Genomic DNA, 20,286 nt, shown 5'->3' with positions numbered 1-20,286 from the left:
TGTGAGCCCCTTGATTTAGAAAGGCAATAGTCCAAACTCTAAATCCTCACAAGTTTTTTCTGAGTTCTCCTTTGCCCTAAATCAACTTTAGATTTCTCCTACTCTATGATCCTTTTCCTGGGTGATTCTTAATTCTGCTGTATCTTCATGGTTTAGGATTAGAAATCCCTTTTACAGATTCCTGCCATATCTAGGCATTTTCCTATCATAGTTCTGACTAATGACTTCTTAAATAATCTTGAATACCTTAATTCAACATGACAAACTCTAACGGTTTAGGGAAAAAATATGCTTTATTCTTGGAATGACTCCTTCACACCCTATACAACCCTTTATTGGAAAATGATAACTTTTTCTTATGAATGTAAGGTTGCTCTAACACGAAGCTGAACTTCTAGAGCCTAACATTCATACCATTTACATTTATTTCCCCAATCCTTAGCAAATACTTGGCACATGATTGGCAGTACACAATGCTCAATAAAAAAGGACGAAAAAAGTACAAAATAATGAAGAATCTTCACTTAATCCAATGATGCTTTCAACCATGATTCATATTGGCAACTATAAGCTTGCCTGTGTGAGCTGCCTGTAATTAGCCAATCTGCATTGTTGCTCACTTATTCGTCTCTATGTCTCTGTTTGTTATCCTGCCTTCCTAATCCCCTCTTTCTCAATACACAGGTTAAAAACAATGATAAAAATATCAGTCTCTTTACCTAGTTAACCGTTCCCTCAGATAACAATTTTGTAGGTATGATGTATTTAGAGCCATGTCCAAATGACAAGTAGCTACCAAAAAAGCTTTTATTGTCTAAGCATCCGGTTGTTTTAGTCTTTTGGTAGGCTAAAAGCTAAATTAGTTGGGCATACATGAATTGATATTTGTACAAAAGATTTTTCATTTCAAGAGTGAAAGCAAAACACAACTGGGAATAGTTTTCCTTTCCTTCATGTCACCCTTATCTTCCTAAAATAACTATCACATTTTCAGAGCACACCATGACTGGTAACAGGTCAACTCTGCCACACCCAACAAATAAGGAAGCATTAATGTACGATGTGCATGTGTGTCACTAGACAAACGGGTGAATGCCTGGATAGACACAAGCTAAAGTGAGTTGAAGATCTTGCTCCGTGTCATCTCCAAATCTCATTAATATAAGTCAGCTATGAGCTTCATCAGCAAATTATAGTGAGTACCACCTGCATTGTGCGGAAAAGGAGCTTTCCTGTCACTGTCATTATCAGCAGGGCACTTGATAGTCACCCCTACTGCCTAAAGGGAAGACCAGACACCATAGAGCAGACACAGGGAACATTTCCAACCTTCCAGTAATAAGCAGAAACTCCAAAGTAAAGCCAAGCCCAGTTCTAGAAGAGCAGCTGCCGGCATTATGAAGTTGTTTCACACAGGAGGCAGAGACTCACAGGATAGAGGGAAAATGGGATCAGCATATGACTAGGGTGAGAAAACAGGGACCAGTGTTGTTGCCCAGTGAGTTAAGCCACCACAGTGATTTCAAGAAACCTTTTCAGTCCTGGCTGTACCACTTTTGATCCAGCTCCCTGCTTACGTGCTTAAGAAAGTAGCCAAAGATGGTTCATATACTTAGACCCCTGTCACCGCTGGGAGACCTGGATTGAGTTCCTTGTTTCTGGCTTAGGCGTGACATCGCTTGGCCATTGTGGCCATTTGAGGAGTCAACCAGCAGATGGAAAAGCTCTGTCTCTTGAAAGAAAAAAAGAGAAAACCCAATGTCTAGATAGGCAAGGCCCCTGTACAACAACTCAAGTCCAAGGATGACAGACATAATCAAAAGCACTGCTCATGTCTCCAGAGCCAGGCCAATGGACGAGTCCTGAGTGGCTCTCTTTGATAGGAAAGATGTCACTCAGAAACCCAGGACTGTGCCACTAGTGTGAGTTTCTGACACCAATAATGTCTAACACTTGACACCTACAGGTTAAGACAGTTATTAAGTACAGATAAACAAGAAAAAAGAAAAACGCCAAACTCCTTGAAGCAACTCCAAAAAGAAATTACAATATTAGGAAACTTTATTTTCAGAAATTGTCATTTGTAAGAGTAATTCTTTCTTTAAAGACATATTGATTGACTGATTGACTTAAGAGCAGAATTACAGAGAGTGAGGGAGAGATCGTTCATCCACTGATTTATTCCCAAATGGGTTCAGCATCCAGGACTGGGCCAGGCAAAGGCAAGAGCCTGAAACTCCACTCTGGTCTCCCATGTGGGTGACAAGGGCCCAAACACACGGGGTACCATACACTGTTTTCTCAGATGCATTAGTAGAGAGATGGATCAGAAGTGAACTTGTTGAAACTCAAATCCCTGCTGATGGTGGAGGCCATGGTCCTAGGCAACTCTTGCCTAACCCACCATGTCACAATGCTGACTTCAGAGCAATTCTTTTTTGATGACTAGTTCTTTTAAAGTGGCCTGAGGTAACCACACTGAATGACATCCCTAAGGGATCCACATGCTACTGCTCAGATCAATAGCTCATTATTGGCAAAGACAGAAGGATTCAGAATTCCTTATTAGGTTTATAGGTGAAACTGAAATCAGTAACACTGTCATTATTCAAGGAGACAGGAATGAAATGCCAACTGCTCTGCAAATTGTGGCAATATACAATCAAAATCAAATCAAATCAAATTCATTTGTCAAGTAGTTACTGACATCATGATGGGCTTGGGAAAGCAGTGGCCTCAGTTTCAGGGAAACAAGACAGGTGAATAAACATCAGTGGAACTTATAATACACTCCGATGAAAGGAAAAGCATGCAAATAAAGTGACACAAAAATAGGAGTAATTTACTATCGATCAAATAACTGCTTTGGATTAGTCATTGAAGAAAGCCTTCTCCAAAGAGGTGACGTTTGTACAAGTCTAGGGGATGGCTTCTACAGAGGAAAGAGCTGATGTGAAAGGCAGCTGTGCTCCAGAAAGAGAAGGAAGATGGCCAATGATTATAGCTCAGTAATTAACAGAGGAGATGGGATTGGAGAATAAATCAGAAGGCAGCTCATGAAGGGCATTGTTTCTAACAAATGAGAGCTATAACTTCATCTAAACTTCAAAGGATAACTTACACGTCTTTATGGCAAGTGGGGTTTCAATGCCCAAAGTGGATACAAGGTGATGAGTTTGAGGAGGGCAGCATGGAACCATCATCATGAGATCAAATAGGAGATGGGGTTTAGAGAGAGGTTATAGAGATGGGGAAAAAGACATGAAAGGTTTAGGATATTGTCTAGGTGATATCAACAGGATTTGGTGATGCAAGATATGAAGGAATTTAAATTTCACAGAAATAGTATTACAGATAAATGTATTTTTGTGCAAAAGCTTCAAAATCCATGCACAGTTTTTATCATAGCATGCAATTTTCATAGTTTTCAGGTATCCTTGTATGAGTAGATTTGAGGGTTTTTAGAACAAAAATAAATTGAACTTTATGAATCCATTTTCCATGAACTTTCTAAAGCATCACTATATAGGTTATACAACACCAAAAAAAAAATCATGGAAACTATGATAAAGAGTGAGGCATCAGGAACTAAGCAATTAAGAGAGGGAAGTGGGTAGGAAAGTAGAAAGCAAAACTTTCCACTGTTTCAGTCCATATGAAGATTTTAGATTCACTTTGGACTTCCATATTATGGCACTGGAAGAAAACATCTGCATATGTGGATCTAGATTTCTAGCTATAATTAAAGATATAGACTTAGAAATCACTTTAAGGCAGGATCTACTTAAAAGCGAAACATTAAATAGAATTTTAAAAACCACAGTTGAAGAAAAAAGTTCTAATACAAATCCAAGCCAAAACAAAACTTCAGTCTCGTCCATTGTAAGTTCAGTATGTTCTAGTAATGATACTATCATGAAGCATAATCAAACCCCTGCGAGTATATACTCCCAGAGATTATATGCATACAACATAAAATGATCACTTTAACAGATCCTAAACTTTATGTTTAGTTCCGAATACTACATAAAAGTTAACAATGTGATGAAAGATAAAGAACAAGTTGTGGGACTGACATTGTGGTGCAATGGTGTAGCTGGCGCTTTGGACACGGGTGTGCGTGTCAGATTGCAGGTCAGAGTCCCAGCCTCCTTGTTTCTGATCCAGCTTCCTGCTAATGCCTCTGGGAAAGCAGCACAAGATAACCAAAGTATTTGGGACCCTGCCACAAATATGATTAAAAAAAATTCCAAGAGACAGGCTATGTATGCAGCTTAGAGAAATGAAGAATGAAGGATTGAATTATCAGTATCCCTTTTTAATGAGAAAGTTTCCAAATGTTAAATAAAAGAACTATTTCTTGAATATCAACATGCATCATGTCCATGAGTGAAATTAAAGGGAAAGTGGTAAGACACATAGACTGATTTTTAAAATACAGACATAATGAAGGAGAAAATAATTTCACTCTTGTGACTCTTTTAAAGAAAATATACCAATGTTTGTACACAACAGCCTAAGCTCCCCAGTCCACAGCCTTACTCAGTAGTACCCCAACCTCTAAACTAATCCTGGATAAACAGTCTAAGCTCCATGTAAATCTACAGGATAAATGGAGAAATGGGTAAAATCTGTGTTGAGTTGCCTATTTCATCATTTCTAAGAATGTAGGAAGGTTAGAACAAAAATGAATAGGAAACCAGAATGTGGGTCAATGAACAGAAATTGAAAGTAGATTCAATATCGCTACACTTGAAAATAATCAAAAGCCATTATACAGCACAGATACCCCCAGTAATGTATACTTGCAAGCAGGTTTATGTTGTAGTACTCTGATAAAGTACTGTGATTTGTTGGGATGTCACAAAAGTATCCAGGGAGTGTAACACCCAATCTATATGAGGTCAAGGATCTTTTTTACTTTGTATTTTTCAGAGTGTGATATGAAGATGAGAAGAACCAAAAGAAGTAATATCTTGCAATGACATTCAAAGCCCTCCTTGGAACCTCTAGTACAGAAATAGAGAGCTAATAGTGGTCATGGCCAACCAATGTTCTTCCCTTTCACTTTATACCAAACACACGAGGTGGTAGCATTTGAGCCACCCAGAAACCATGTAGCATCTACCCTTCTACATCTCAGAGGAAAGCACTGGTTTGATTCATGGGAATCTTGCTCTGAATAAAATGCTAGTGCCTGCAAGCACTTATAGAAAAAAGAATCCCCAAATGTCAGCTGATGCTTTCTGTTTCCAAGACCATTCCATTGAAAACAGACACAGACAGCTTGTCACAGCTAAGTGAATGGTCACACCCCAGCTTTCTTGCCATTTAAGCACTCCATGTTGAGTTTTCATCAGGGTGTGGTATTCAGTGTTCATCTCACTCTGATGCTTTAAGGTGCACTGAGAATACTGAAGGGAGGTTTTAGTGCAAGAGCATTTAGCATCTAATCTCTGTGCATCAAAAGTACATGGTCACAAATAGATGAGTTCATTTGTATGCTGTATTGTCTTCATGCCTATCTAGCTACCTATTATTTCAATTTGTAGGAAACAGCGTGCTTTGTTAGCCGAGCTAAAGTTTACCCAGCTTTTCAATTATGATTCCTATTTTCTGTGCAAGGCATTGTAGCTATCATTTAAGTCTAAGAGCTACTAATATGCTTGTGAAAAAGAGAAAAGGCTTGTGCCATTTTCCTACACAAATATGTATACTCTACATCTGTATACAAAACATGAGCCTGAAGTATACAAAAGAAAATAACAAAGAACTGAATATTTAACCTTTCTTCCACTTGTAGTGAGCTACAATTTTACTAAGAAGGCTGTGACTTAATTAGAAACCACAGGGGAAAAATAAATGGTGTTTAGATTTTTTGAAGCTTGCATCTCATGAGAAGGAAGCAAAAATCAGGCATTTATTTCATAAGAAAACCTTGATGATAATGATAGGGTCACTAATATGTCAGGCCCTTATAAAATAATTATTTTGATTTTTTAACATTCAACTCAATAGCTGATTTTTAACCATATGAATGGATTATTTTAAAGAATAGTAGTGACAGATAGTCAAGTAAACAAAAATTTTATTCTTGCCCAAATTCTGAGAAGCTTTTCCAGCACTTGCCATAGTATTAACATTAGGACGACAATGGTACCAGCAGCAAAGAAAATGATCTCTCCTAAGCTTACTTTGAAAAATCATTTTTACTGCTTCGTAAATTAGAGTAGATAAATAGAAGGTAACATGATTATTGAAATAAGAAATTCAATCGGAACACCACGAGTTTTTTTTCTGAGTTCTACAATTGTAACAAAGAAAAGATTAATTACATGAAGAATGGAAAACTGAAGCCTCGTATTGATGAGTTTGATCCTAGTTACAGTTCTCTAAGTGGACAGAAACTTTTCCCAACCTCGATGGCTTTCTTCTTATCTTCCTAGAGAAGTGTTAGTTTTGTAACAGAGAAGGCTCTGAACAGAAACTACTGGAGTTAAACTGGATGATCACTGAAGACTCACCAGAGCCAAACTCCTCTCTACCCCTCTGTTCCATGTACTCCTTCCACATCAAATACATTCTCCTCTTCTGGCACAAGAGCGAGCAATAAGAAAAGAAATGAATTCTCCCTTTCTTCAGCAAAAAGGAAATTTGTTTGCAACTCAACAACTGAGTAAGGGCTGGGTCTTTACCACATGCATAATGAAAAATCAAAAGGGAGCTGGTCAAGTGCAAGGTGATGTTGCTAACCTCTTCTCTTAGGACTTCACAGGTAGAAGCCTGCTCAGCTATTTGTGCCTACCGGACACTGATCAATTCTTTTGTTGGGATTTAAATGGAGGGTCTCAGAATGCAGTGACAAGGGTTAAGAAACATTCTTCTTAGTTATAAACAAGCTGTCTCTTAGAAAGAACAAGACTACTCAGTACTCAATAGAAAAAAAACCATGTTTTCGTGGACAGAGATGTTTCTGCATAATGGAGTAAATTTCCTATTGACTCAAATTTTCCTCTTCAACTGCCCTTTAACTTTTTCTGAACCCTATCCATCTCTTTTTATGTCCTTGACTCCAATCAAATATAGTCTTCTGAACAATCTCAATTTTCCTAAATTGTAGGATTTAATTTGTCTCCACGTCCCATCTCCCCCTACCAGCAACTCCCAGCAACTCCCCATCATGCATTAGTCTCCAAGCCACCTACTACAGCAAGGCCCCCTTAACAGGCAGGATTGCACTCAACCTCAGTATTAACACACGCAGTCCGAGTCCTTTAGCAGACAGTGTTTTTATCTCTGGTTATAAATGGTTGCTTTAATTCCTTATTTTGATAGAGGGCAGAGACCATGTCACAGCCTCTGTGTGCCTGTTACTGTGGCTGGAAAATTAGCAGTCAGAAGAGAAGAACATCCACACCAGAGACCAAACTTTACAATGCCAGGTATTAGCTGTGCATAGTCTTAAACAAGTAAACTACCCACACAGGGTTGGCTCAAGAATGAAGTTAAATAGTTCATGTACATTGTTTGGAATAGTACCTGGAATGCAGCAGTCTCTAAATGCATGCTTACTATCATTAATATCAAGTGATTGCAGGGCCAGCACTGGGGTGCAATGGGTTAGAGTGCTGCCTGAAATGGTCACATCCCAGTATGAGCTCTGGTTCCAGTCCTAGTTGCTCCACTTCAGATCCACCTTCCTGCTAATACTGGGGGAAAGCAGCAGAAGACAAAGTGCTTAGGCCACTGCTACACATATGAGACACCTGGATGGAATCCCAAAATCCTGAGTTTATCTGGCCCATTCAAGTTGTTATGGATATTGAGAAGGTTGTGTGTCTATGTGTGTGTGTATGCACACATCTGTGCAACTAAAATAAATAAGACTCTGTAACTAAGATAAATACATTTAAAAAAAATAAACACAAAATGATTTGTCTTCTGATACTATTAAGTATTAAATCAGTATTTAAAATATAATAAACAGGGCCTGGCCTACTAGCCTCGTGGTTAATGTCCTCTCCTTGAATGCGCTGGGATCCCATCTGTGTGCCAGTTCTAATCCAGGCGGCCCCGCTTCCCATCCAGCTCCCTGCTTGTGGCCTGGGAAGGCAGTCAAGGACAGCCTAAAGCTTTGGGACCCTGCTCCCGCGTGGGAGACCCAAAAGAGGCTCCTGGCTCCTGGCTTCGGATTGGCTCAGCTCCAGCCATTGCAGCCGCTTGGGGAGTGAATCAGTGATGGAACATCTTTCTCTTTGTCTCTCCTTCTGTCTGTATATCTGCCTTTCCAATACAAAAATAAATCAATCTTTAAAAATTGATAAACAACTACTTTGGGAAATTTAATAAACTCATCATTGGGCTAGCTGAACTCTTTTCTTTAAAATGGCATTATATATATTGAAAATATTATATGCATTATTTCTTTGTAGCATGACCTAATATAGGTATAACTAACTTTATGCTAGATTTTCCATAAAATAGAAAATATGTGACCATTTTTGTCTGAGTACAATTTCATGTGGTTTACCAAGAGACACTTTCAGTGCTTTGTGAAAGCAACTTAAGATGGGATATGGTGCTCAAAAATCCTGAATTTTTTTCTGATTATAGTATTATCTCTCCTAATGAAACTGTTACTCTGAAATTATTGGTCTTTTCAACTTTAGCGCCATGGCAAATCCTACCAATTCTACACAGTATGGCCTCCATCTACAAGTATTAAGTTTCTAATATTTACTTTGATAAGCACAGACTCACATCTTCCCCTGCCAAAAACCAACAAAATAATAAGAGCCTCAATGCATCATCATCATTACCATGATGTCTGACTCAGCTCTTTCATCTAACTAAAGGTTTTGCACACATACTCTTCGCTTCATTCCATAATTCACTTTATTGAGAGGAATAATCTATACTGTGTCCAATCAGTTGTTTACCATTATTTTATTTATACATTCACAAATGTATTGTGATCTAACTTAAAACCCATTTCTTTTAAATCCACCTTGGTAAGCATCACCAACTGCTTCTTATACTGCTTCAGCATAAATTGCTTTTCTTTTAACTCCATAATTGTCTTATTCAGATAGTATCTGATGCTTTTGAACATTCATTCCTGCAGGACACATGGAAATATTTTCCATGTGCCTTTAGCTTTTTGGTTGGTTCCCTTTTGTCTGTTCAGTAATTTTGTCTTCTGCTCTGCATAGTGGTTTTCACTACAGAACTACAGGAGTCTTTGATTTTTTTCCCCCCTGTACCCACTGGAGACACTGAACCCACTCCTACAGCTTTATTGACCCCAAAGTGCCCAATGACTCCAATCTAGATGTCAGCATAGACCTACCTGAGCCTCAGATGAATACAACCAACCCTCACCTCTGATGAAATATCTTCATCATGCCTGCCTGAGCTTGCAGGTTCTACACCTCTCTTCTGCCTTATGTGATCACCTATTCCTATAACCTCACCCTATCCATCACAACTGTTCCCCCTGAATTATCTGGCCTGTTTTCACTGCCTCTGAATTAGAGGATATAAAGGATATTAAATGGAGGATGAATAAATGAATGAAGAAATGCATACATGAGCACAACACCATGCAGAATAACTTGTCCCAACGCTCTCCACTAAAAGCTGCTCATTAATACAGTCGGGAGCCGTCCTTACCACAAATGCCTGACTGGCAGAGGTGTGTGTTTCATGGCCACGAGGGCGCCACCCCAGTCTAGGAACCAGACATTGTACTCTTCATCAAAGATCTGGAACAACAATAACAACAACAACAATCATAGCACCACCTTACATTGGCATAGTGCTTGACAGTTTACAATCTTTAACCTACATTGTCCCTTCTATATTATGAGTATTATCCCTATTTCATAAGGAAAAGAAGCTCATAGACAATAAATAACTCTCTTGGGGGAAAACAAATGGAATTTCTGGGGTTCTTTTCTTTAGTACTGTGAAACAGTGTGCTACATGAATGTAAGGCAACAGGTGCTTGGTCAACCAGATAACCCAAATGAAACAAGGCTTCCAAATAATCATCCCAGGAGCCAGTGCCATGGTGTAGCGTGATAAACCTCCATTTTCATTATCAGCATTCCATAGAAGTGCTAGTTGGAGATCCAATGGATCTGCTTCCCTTCCAGCTCCCTGCCATGGCCTGGATAGGCAATGAAGGATGGCCCACATCCTTGGACCCCTGCGCCCACTTGGGAGACCTGAATGAAACTCTTGTTCCTGGCTTTGGACCAGCCCAGATCACACCACTGCAACCATCTGGGCAGTGAGCCAGCATATTTCTCTCTCACTTACGTTCCCTATTTTTTCCTTTGCTGCCCCCACCTTTTTCCCTCCTTCTTCCCTTCTGTGTCTCTCCTTCTCTCTGTATAACTCTGCCTTTCAAAAAAAATAAATGTTTTTTTTTTTAAAAAGAAGCTTCCCCAGTCTTAGTGGATTACTACTTAATACTCACTTCCCCTGTATTTATTTTCATATTTTCTAATATATAAATCACATACATCTTGCAGAATTATTTATAAATAAATTATCTAGGGAATTAAGACAATTTTCCTAGACACTATGGCATACTTGACAAATAATTAAGACTCAGTCACTACTCCTGAGGTCCCTCTGTATATTGCATGAAGATCTACATGTACCTCTAAGGAGCCTTATCTAAATGCTCATTGGACCACAGTGCCTCCAGAGATCTAGTTATTCATTCCTTGGTTAATCTACTTGTCTATTAACCACCTATCCATGCACTCACATATTCATTTTGTGTTCTAGCTACACATCTACTCACAGGCATTTGCTAAGAACTATCTAAGATACAAGGCTCCAAGATAAGAGGACTTGAGTCCCAACATCACATCCATCAGTGCCTATGCCGGCCATGACATTATACTGACAACTTGAACAGGAGAACCACTGCTCCTATAAGAAGTAAATTACACTTTAAAACCTTCCATAGGATAGCAGGCTTTAAGACCTTCGCCTGATGGCAGCTCTTGTAGTCAAGATGAAGACGTTGGGTGATAGATTAGGTGACAGTAGCCAGAAGAGAAAGTACAAACAGATCTAGAGGGAGAATGACAACGACTAAAGGGGTCTCACGGATTTGCTGCAACAAACATGAAAGAAAAAAATAAATTCTCAGCCCTAGATTCCCTAATTATTTTCCTTTATCATGGTCACATTTTAAGGAAATTAAATCTTTCTAAGGGCCTAAAGGCAATCCACTTCTATTTTAGACACAACCACAGACCTGAGCCTGCAGGACTCTGCTTCCCCTTCCAGATCTTTAACAATATATCTGGGATCAACCAAAATGGAGATCCTGCAATGAAGCTGGAGGAGTGCAGGAAGAGTCCTGGCAATGAGGAGGGACAAGTTATCCCTGGATCTGCCTTATGATACTCTGAGCCCAGTTACTGCTAACTCTTGCTCAGTTCAGCCCTAGAGTGAATGGATGCTTGGCAAAAAAAAGAAAAGTTGTCACAATTCTGAGAAGCAATTGCAGTGGCAGCTTGGGCAGGTAAGCTGATCCTTGAGGCTAAGGAACGATGGTTTGCCTATTGGGATTTTTCTTCCATAGGGGTCTGTGTATCAGCTTCCACCCTCCTCTGGCACTTGGAAGATGTTATTTTGAAGCTCTGGTGTTACTTAGATGTTTATTTTCCATTTACCTGACTATGGTTTGTGGATAGGAAACCTGACTTGACCTTCAACCTGTGCCTTTTAGTACTTAAAATGGTTGCTAGTGTTTGATAATTTTTGAAATGGTCACACTGGTGACAATGATGGTAAGGGTAGAGGTGATAACAACTGGTGATGACAGTCTTCACTAAGGGAACCAAGAAAAACTTGTCTAACTGGACAAGTCAGAGGGTGACTTCAACTTCATTGAAATATTTAGTGCTCTTGTCTTCTCCAGGTAGAAATCTTCTTTTCTTTTGAAATTAGTAAAATATCACCTTATTTGTGAACCCTTTCCCAGGAGAACCCCTCCCTCCCTCTCCTTTGCATGCTAATAATCCAACTAAAAATAACACAATCACTTTGAACCATTGTTACTTATGAACGTGTTTATTATTTTTTGAGCTCCATGAGACAGGGACTCAATGGTTTTCAATTTCTATGGTAGCTTTGAGTCTGACATCTAGTTGGCACTGGACAGACCTCTTGTATAACATAGTACATTTTTTGACTATTTGAATTTAAATGAATTAAAATAAATGTATAAAAAATTTAATTCCTCTGTCACACTAATGGCACTTCAAGTGCTCAACAGCTTCATGGGACACCACGGATGTAAAAATTTCCATCATCTTTAAAAGTTCTATTGGGCAGTACTGTTCCAAGCAGCTGTAAAACTGAGTTAATTTTTCATAGAGTCATCATGTGTTAACTTGTTTCATATTTATTTAAGGATGAGCCTATACAGTATTAAACAACCACTGGATGCCTTGGTTTTGCCAGTTTCATTATTCTAACCCTTACAATTTGTGGATAAAGGAACAGATCTGGAAAGGTGAAGAGACCGGCTTACCAAGATTCCTTAGAACTGTCACAACAGAAACAGTTTAATCAGTTGTATCCCCAGTGAGCAGTTTGAACCTTAGCACCTGTGGTTATACATACATATTGCTAAAGGAAAGAATGAACAAACTTGGACAATTTCCAGTTCTTCTTGTTCCCTGCTCAGTGCTTTTGCTCTTTTACCTGATGACCCTTCTTGCCTTCTAGACACACTGATAGAAATGAATGGCTACCTCAAATTTGGCAACAAAAAGTCATAAAGAACCTGAGAGTCTACAGGAAGTGCAGATGTAAGATAATCTACATATTTCTTCCATGTTCCTGAATCATACCAGTTACCTGTCTCCATGTGTTGCCCCCGTCAGAGGAGATGAACACACCAATATCAGTATATGAGAGTTCCGAGCCAATGTTGCCTGAAACATAAGCAGATGACCTCAAATTGTTAGGCATTTTGAAGACAAGCCTGCTTACGGCTGGTGGAGGGGGTAATAGAAAGTAAAGGTTTTTCAAGTGATGCTTATATTTTATTTGCGTAGTCTTTCTTGATGTCAGATCAAAAACTCAGCAGGAAGACAAATCCAATATGGGATACGCAGTAAACTGTATGACAAGAATACACCATTAAATAGTAAGATTCAAAGACCGAATATCGATTCACTTGGTTCTCTTGAATTATTCACTCTATACCAATAATCTCTTAAGTTGCTCTTGACAGGTGCTCCATGAAGGTGGCAAAGAGTGATAGAATACATATGCATAGAGCGCCTGGGTTCCCTTCTCTCACATACAATGTGAACATCGAAAAACTGGTGTGTATATATATGTTCATGTCCATGGTGTGTGTAGGTGTGTGCATTCATATGAACTTGGCAACATGCCCTTTGATCACTAGGTGGTTGAGTGACCCTTTGAAACTGACTATGAAACTTCAATGATCAAGCACACAAAAAGATGATTGAATTAAATACATCATGTCTATCAAGCCTTGGAGACGGGAAAGACACTTTATGATAGGCTGAGCACATGTACTGCTTTAATCTCATCACACCCTCTTCTCTTTGCCCACTTTTTCTCTTGCATGCCTATCATTTTGTAGTTATGTTTATTAAACAGAAAATGTTCAGGATTTTTTTCTGCTTTAGTTTTTCCAGTGGATAGCTCTCTCCTCTTAGAATAGTGTCCCAAACTCAACAGTTAATGCCGAATGAAAAGAAAAATATGGAATGAATGAATACATGAATAAGCATTTGATTGAATTATATTCCAATGCTGATGTGCACTTAGGGAGGCACTGAAAACCAGGAAGGTATTCTAAACATGCAAGAGTTTATCCTATGGGTTGATATTTTTTCTTTAAAAATAGCAGGAAGGGAATGTTAGCTCTCACACATCTGTAGCCTAAACAAGAGCACAATAAAATTGCAATAATGAAAATGTTAATTGAGCTCCTGACATTTAATGCTTCAAAATAAGAAATTAAAGCCAGGCTCCAGCTTGTCAAGCTCCCATCAGCATCAGAGAGCACACAGCTAGCCAATGTGTTTTGACACACAGGCTTCCAAAAATAACCCCAAGGTTCGGGGCTTAGGCAGTGAGAGAAGCAGAGAGAGGTGTGGCGAGCAGCCCATGGCAATCTGTCTAGAATCTGAAATTCTGTCATTGGGATATAGGTGTTATAAGGTGCCAATGAAGACACTGAATGGGGCTCTGCAAAGAGTGGTTAGCATTGCACTCAAAAGAACTCAGAATTGGTATGTGAGTACATATGAATATATGTGGTGACTGGCATTCTGGGTAAGATGTGGTTTAATGATTGGTTTATACCCTCTAACGTCCACTACATGTGAACACTAGATCTGCAGGGAAGCACTGTAGGAGAATGGCAAAAGCTTTGGAAAAGGGCCTGTGTTGTGGCAGAGTTAAGCCACCAGCTGTATCCGATATGAACTCTGGTTCCAAACCTGAGAGCTCCTCTTCTGATCCATCACCCTGCTAATGCGCCTGGGAAAGCAGCTAAGGAGGGGCCAAGTGCTTGGGTCGCTGCACCCACATGGCAGACCCAGAACAAGCTTCTGGCTTCCATCTAAACCAGTCTGAGTCACAGAGATCTTTGGAATGTGTATCAGCAGATTTAAGATCTCTTTCTCTTGTCTTGTTCTCTATAACTTTGCCTTTCAGATTAAGAATAATAAATAAATCTTTGGGGAAAATAGCTTTGGAGAAGGGGCCTCAGTGGGAAGGCACCATCAGCACGTAGCTTACATGGAACTCCTAGGTAGTTCTTGTAAGAATGCTGTTAGATACAATCTGAGTTTAGACCCACACAGTTCTCTGTTCCTGATTTGATATTCAACCACGTGGTGGCATATGTATTTCTGGCTTTGGGGTGGTGTAGCAGAGGGATGACCCTTACCATTGAGCCTGTGTGATGTCACTGGGCCACTGAAAGTCCAAAATGATGAACTAAATTTAACTTTCTTTATAAGCAAGGCATTGACGTATTTTGTAGTAGTATTGCACAAATGACATACTGACTGCCAAGGGTGGGAGGGGGAAGAGGGAGCAACTAGAGCAGACTTGACCTAGAGTTAGGTACCTGATAACCCTGGCATGGCTCTCTTCTTCAGAAGTTGGTTCTGACATCTTTTGGCTCTCTTTCAAAGCTCAATTAGATTGAGAGCCAAAGGCTCACAGGGTTTAGTCCAAGTCTAATTTTGGACAAAAGGAATTTTGGGGTCTTCTCTCCCACTGCCACCAGAATGGGGTGTTGCCCAAGTGGAGTGGCTGAGGGTTCAGTGGACAAGCAAGCAGTTGATACACAGACAACTGCAGGGTGGAAAGGGCCTCCAAGGAGGGACCATGAAGCGAAAACACTGTCATGTGGCAGGACATCTAGGTGAGATGTGGAGGAGGCATGCTAAAGGACTTGTGGACGAATCTGGTTGAATGTTTAGAGCATGGATCTCTAGAGTTGGGGTCAGGGCGTCTGGGCTTGGGTGCTACCACTGTTCGCCTACTCGCTCTTGGCATTGTTACATGTTTATTGGGGAGGTCAGGGATGGCCCTTTCTAGATAACGGGGGAACTCAGCAATTAAGGCAAAGGAAGTATTTTGCACACTGTGGGGCACTATGAGGATCTGTAATCTTTACTCCAAGCTTGAATTCAAAGGGTTAGCAATAGAGTGAATCCCAGAGTTTCCATCTGCTAAGAGCCATTCCCCAACTCTCCAGACAGTAATTCGTATCCTTCTGAGATGTCCTCAACAGGAACTAGACATATCTCTGGACATCATTTATCCACACAGTTTCCATGAGGTCACATCTCAAAGCAAGTTTCGAAAGGGGAGTAAATGGTGGGAGTGGAGGTGGGAGAACCCATGATCACGGAGCCCCCAAATCAGCTGGGGAACATGGAGATAGGAAAGGGCTCTGTAAAGACAGGCTCCATAAAAGGTACAGTTGAGGGTCTGGTGTGATAGCATAGTGGTTAAAGTCATCACTTTGAATGTGCCAGGATCCCATATGGGAGCCGGTTTTAATCCCAGCAGCTCCACTTCCCATCCAACTCCCTGCTTGTGGCCTGGGAAAGTAGTCGAGGATGGCCCAAAGCCTTGGGACCCTGCACCTGTGTGGGAGACCTGGAAGAGGCTCCAAGCCTTGGACTGGCTCAGTTCCAGCCGTTGCAGTCACTTGGGGAGTCAATCATCGGAAGGAAGATCTTCCTCTCTATCTCTCCTCCTCTCTATATCTGCCTTTCCAATAAAAAAAATATTTTTTTTTAAAAAAAGGGGTGAATTTGACCAGTGTAACAATTACTTTCTTAATAGCAAAAAATTTTCCAGGGAGGCCAAGCAAACAGTACAAGAAAATCTAGATGGGAGGAGGCACACACCAGTGCCTTAGGCCTGGCTTTTCATCAGGATCTCATCACTTCATGTCCAAGCCCTCCCAGTGTCCCAGGGCCTGGGGAAAAGCCTTGTGAATACAACAGGGGAAGTATAAAGGAATGAGTCTGTTTGCATGCTTATAACAAAGTCTTGATATTAGGTCATTGTAAACGAAAATACCAGGTATACCTCAGGTAATAATAACTAGTGCTAATCCCAACCAATTATTCAGTGGGCCCTCTGCCTAATTCTTACAACACCCCTGCAAGGTTTTACAGGGAGGAAAAATGAAGTTTAGAGGCAAAAATCTAAGACAAATTTGCACGGCAAGTGTCAGGGTTCAGCTTAGATATGGGAAGGATGGAGCTTCTGACTTTCACTGTGTGCTTAACATATGTTAATGATGTATGTATTCCACTGAAAGAGCTGAGCAGACCATATCTCCCTGATGCAAGAAGAACAGCATTAACTTCTACAATATTAGTGATGATGAAAGGTAGCATGTGTTGAGCATTCAATATGTCCAGGGCGCTGTTCTAAGCATTTTAAATTCATTGCCTCATTTAATCCTGCAATTCTATTATGATGGTATTATTATTCCCACTTTGCCAATGAAAACATTAAAGTCCAGAGTGGTTAAACCACATTTAACAATGCCTGGCTACAAAGTAAGTATTCAAAATTATTCACTGTTATCATTGCTCACTGTTTCCATCAGTGGCTCTTCTACTGCAGCCATGGGCTTCCTGCACACCTCGAGGGAGGCTGTCGGTATAGCAGCCCCTGAACTGCAGGGACCAACTCACAGGGATTACAGAATATAGGGGACACTCTCCAACGCCAGGGGATTGTTCTATGATTGCAGGAGGGGTGCACACTGACCTAAAGGTTACCACTGTCAAAGGTTCTTTGCATCCCAGCCCTTTGGATGGGCTTTGGGAAGACAAGAACCCTGCACATTTTCTGGAGAAAGGCCCATAGCCATCATTTGATGGTGAAATGAGTCTATGAAAAAAAAAATAAAGACTCAGCTGTGGGATCTGCACTCATCTTCAGCCATGGGATCCCTCAAGTGAGTGATGAGGTTAACATGCTGGATGTGGGTTTCAGAAGGGTTGAGTGCTGTGACAGAGACGACGGCACGATGAGCACGCCTGGACACTGGGGTAGTGAAAAGGTGAACAGCAGAGGAGGAGCGCTTGGTGCAGCAGTTACAATGCCAACAGCAACATCTGCATCCCATACCGGGCCACTGGATTCGAACTTCCAGTTCCACTCCTGATTCTGCCTTTCTGCTGGTATGTATCCTGTAGTTCCTGCTAATGCACACCCATTCCTGGGTCCCTGCCACTCAAATGGAGCTCCTAGTTTCTAGATTTCAGCCTGGCTCAGTCCCTGGCTGTTACCAGCATTTGGGGAGTAGTAAATCAGAGGATGAGAAATCTTGCTCTTTGTGTCTTTCAAATAAAGCCTGAGGCTTACAGAGAGGTCTAAGAGAGCAGGAATCCTGGGAGGTAGGGGAGGGCGGGCAAAGATTTAGATTGATGAAAGAAAACAGAACATACCATCTTGGGAAGTCACTGTGAATTTATCTGCTTTCATTAGAAAATAGGCTGCCTAATGCCAGAGCTCTAACTCGGATGATTAGAAGCAAGCCTTCCTTTATGCCATCAATGTATTCCTGAAAAGGTGTATGTAAATCAAATGCATGCTAATCAGAGCACAGTCCCCTGGAGACTTTCATTTTCATTTCAGAGTTACTTTATCTTCTTTTCTGATTGATGTTCAGTGGACAGTGGTTCCAACAATGCAACCTGAAGTTTGTCTGCCCTTTCCCCCAGGCTCTGAGCCAAGTGGTTAATCATGTGTAAACAAACCTTTACATGCACCAGAGACCTCCTGATTAAAAAGAGCTCCAGGGCAAAAGCTTTTGTACAATATCCTTTGTGTAAAGAAAAACCGAACTTATATTTTAGAGAGCTGGAAGTTCCTATACCATGCTTTCTTAAAGTGAGAATTCTCCAGGACAAACAATCTTTCTGATCATTCAGTTTACTTTGAGAGGAACTCTGGCCTCTTGCTAAGCCCTGGGAGCTGCTCCGTGATGTCAGCTGGGAGATGCATCCACCCAGAGGCGGCCAACGCCCAGCATTCTTTGCAGCTCCATCCTAGGGTAGGCTTTGGGGATTGAAGGACACCGGGTGTTTTTTTTTTTTTTGTGAAGGACCACCACGGGTGTCAAATGATTTTCCATTAAGTCTATAATCCCATAGGTGCCGGTTATTGCAGAAGCCTTAGGGAAAACTACTAAGGGAATGTTTTTCTTACCTGTGGCCACCACCAATCCTGGCGCTGTCTGTTTGCTAGAGATTCTTCCTGAGGAATATGGGTTTTCAGAGAGCTGCAAGTGCAGGTGTAAAGAACAGAAGGGCTACGAGGAGAAGAAGAAGAAGAAAACATTTTCATTCCCCAAAAAAACTCTGACAAATGCACACCCGCCCCGTTAGAGCTGGGCTTCCAGATGTTCACCTTCTCAAATTGGAAAATATCAAATCAGGAGATGCAACAGTGTTTTTTGAGCAGAATTCACCGCTTTGACATAACCAATGTGTTCACACTGGAAGCTGCTGTAAGCATCGTTATGGGTCTCACCAACAATCATGCATTTTTCATTCTCTTCCCTAACCCTTATCATCTGTCAAGTTCAAAGCCGGGTTTAGGTAGTCTCTCACTGCTTCTTCCAACACGAGCACAATGACCTCCCAAACCTGATCTTGATCATCAAACTCTGCTGCTTGGGACTCCAAGGGGCCCCGAGAGGTGGTTAGAGAGCAAGACCGGTGAAACGCTCAAGGGCCTTTATTATTTTCTGTAATTGGGTTGTCACTCCATTGTTTGTAGTTTGTCCCAGTTTATAAATTTATTTAGGATTTGAAGGCCTTACCTAAAACTAAATATAATTTCTAATCTCAATTCATTTGCTTGCTGCTCCACTGGGACATTCTTATAAGGGTCTAGGGACTTGTGAACATCATCCTATATCATAAGTAAGAATAAGATGATGAAATTGTGGAAGAGAGGAAATGAGGCTAAGAACATAAGACAATGTCATGGCTGAGGTTTGGGGTAGCCCAATGGTGCTGTAATCTCTTCCTAGAGAGAGGCAACAAGGCTTACTTTCCTAGAGTCTAACATACACACACACACACAAACCGAAGAGAATTAGACTGAAAACTGCAAAAGGCAAAGGACCCTGTCTGTCCTGTTTATGACTGTATCAACTGTTTTTCTCATCAAAGTCTAGAAGATAAGTGGTAACAGACCTCTCAGGAGAAATATTCATTTCTGGGATTTCAGAATAGTTTGTCATATAGGTCTTCACTACAAGGCACTCAAAATTGAGAATTTCATTTTGAATGAACTATCTTTCCTTCCCAGCAGCTGTTTCACTCAGACAGAGAGAAAATATTTTGCACATCATGTCCCCTCACAGTGTCTACACCAATATTCTACATGGAAAAAAAAAAACTAGCCCCTATAGACATATCATGCAGGGCTTCTCCTGGGCTTCCACGGCACCCACTAGTTACCTTGACATAGAACTAGCAGTTCTCCACTTACGTGCCGACCATGCTATGCACCAGAACATGCTGTAGAATCCCAGGAAAAGCCTGTGCTGCTCATCTGGACCTTGCAAGCAATTAGTACAACAACCTGAACCTGTAAACCACGGCCTTGGAAACTGCAGAAAACTGTTGCTGAACACCAGCCAAGTCCCTAGGACCCCTGGATGGAGTTACCTACACCCCTAGGTAACAAGTGTGCTCATGAGCTGTGACTGGG

General features: G+C 40.8%; 1 protein-coding gene across 2 annotated transcripts in view; it reads right to left on the bottom strand.

The window, feature by feature from the left end:
* The window catches only part of SORCS3 (sortilin related VPS10 domain containing receptor 3), a 567,293-nt gene that overhangs the window by 72,365 nt on the left and 474,642 nt on the right, over positions 1 to 20,286 (bottom strand). For both annotated transcript variants that reach the window (XM_004580224.4, XM_058671671.1), the window contains 3 exons: positions 18,772 to 18,874; positions 12,892 to 12,968; positions 9,673 to 9,764 (listed from right to left, as the gene is read on the bottom strand). In XM_004580224.4, the coding sequence (XP_004580281.3) occupies positions 9,673 to 9,764; positions 12,892 to 12,968; positions 18,772 to 18,874 (272 nt within the window). The remainder of the gene's footprint in view (positions 1 to 9,672; positions 9,765 to 12,891; positions 12,969 to 18,771; positions 18,875 to 20,286) is intronic.

This window comes from Ochotona princeps, chromosome 13 (genome assembly GCF_030435755.1).
Source record: "Ochotona princeps isolate mOchPri1 chromosome 13, mOchPri1.hap1, whole genome shotgun sequence".
In the NCBI taxonomy this organism is placed as follows: domain Eukaryota; kingdom Metazoa; phylum Chordata; class Mammalia; order Lagomorpha; family Ochotonidae; genus Ochotona; species Ochotona princeps.
Note: the sequence above shows the minus strand (reverse complement) of the source record. Positions and strands in the feature narration are given on the sequence as shown.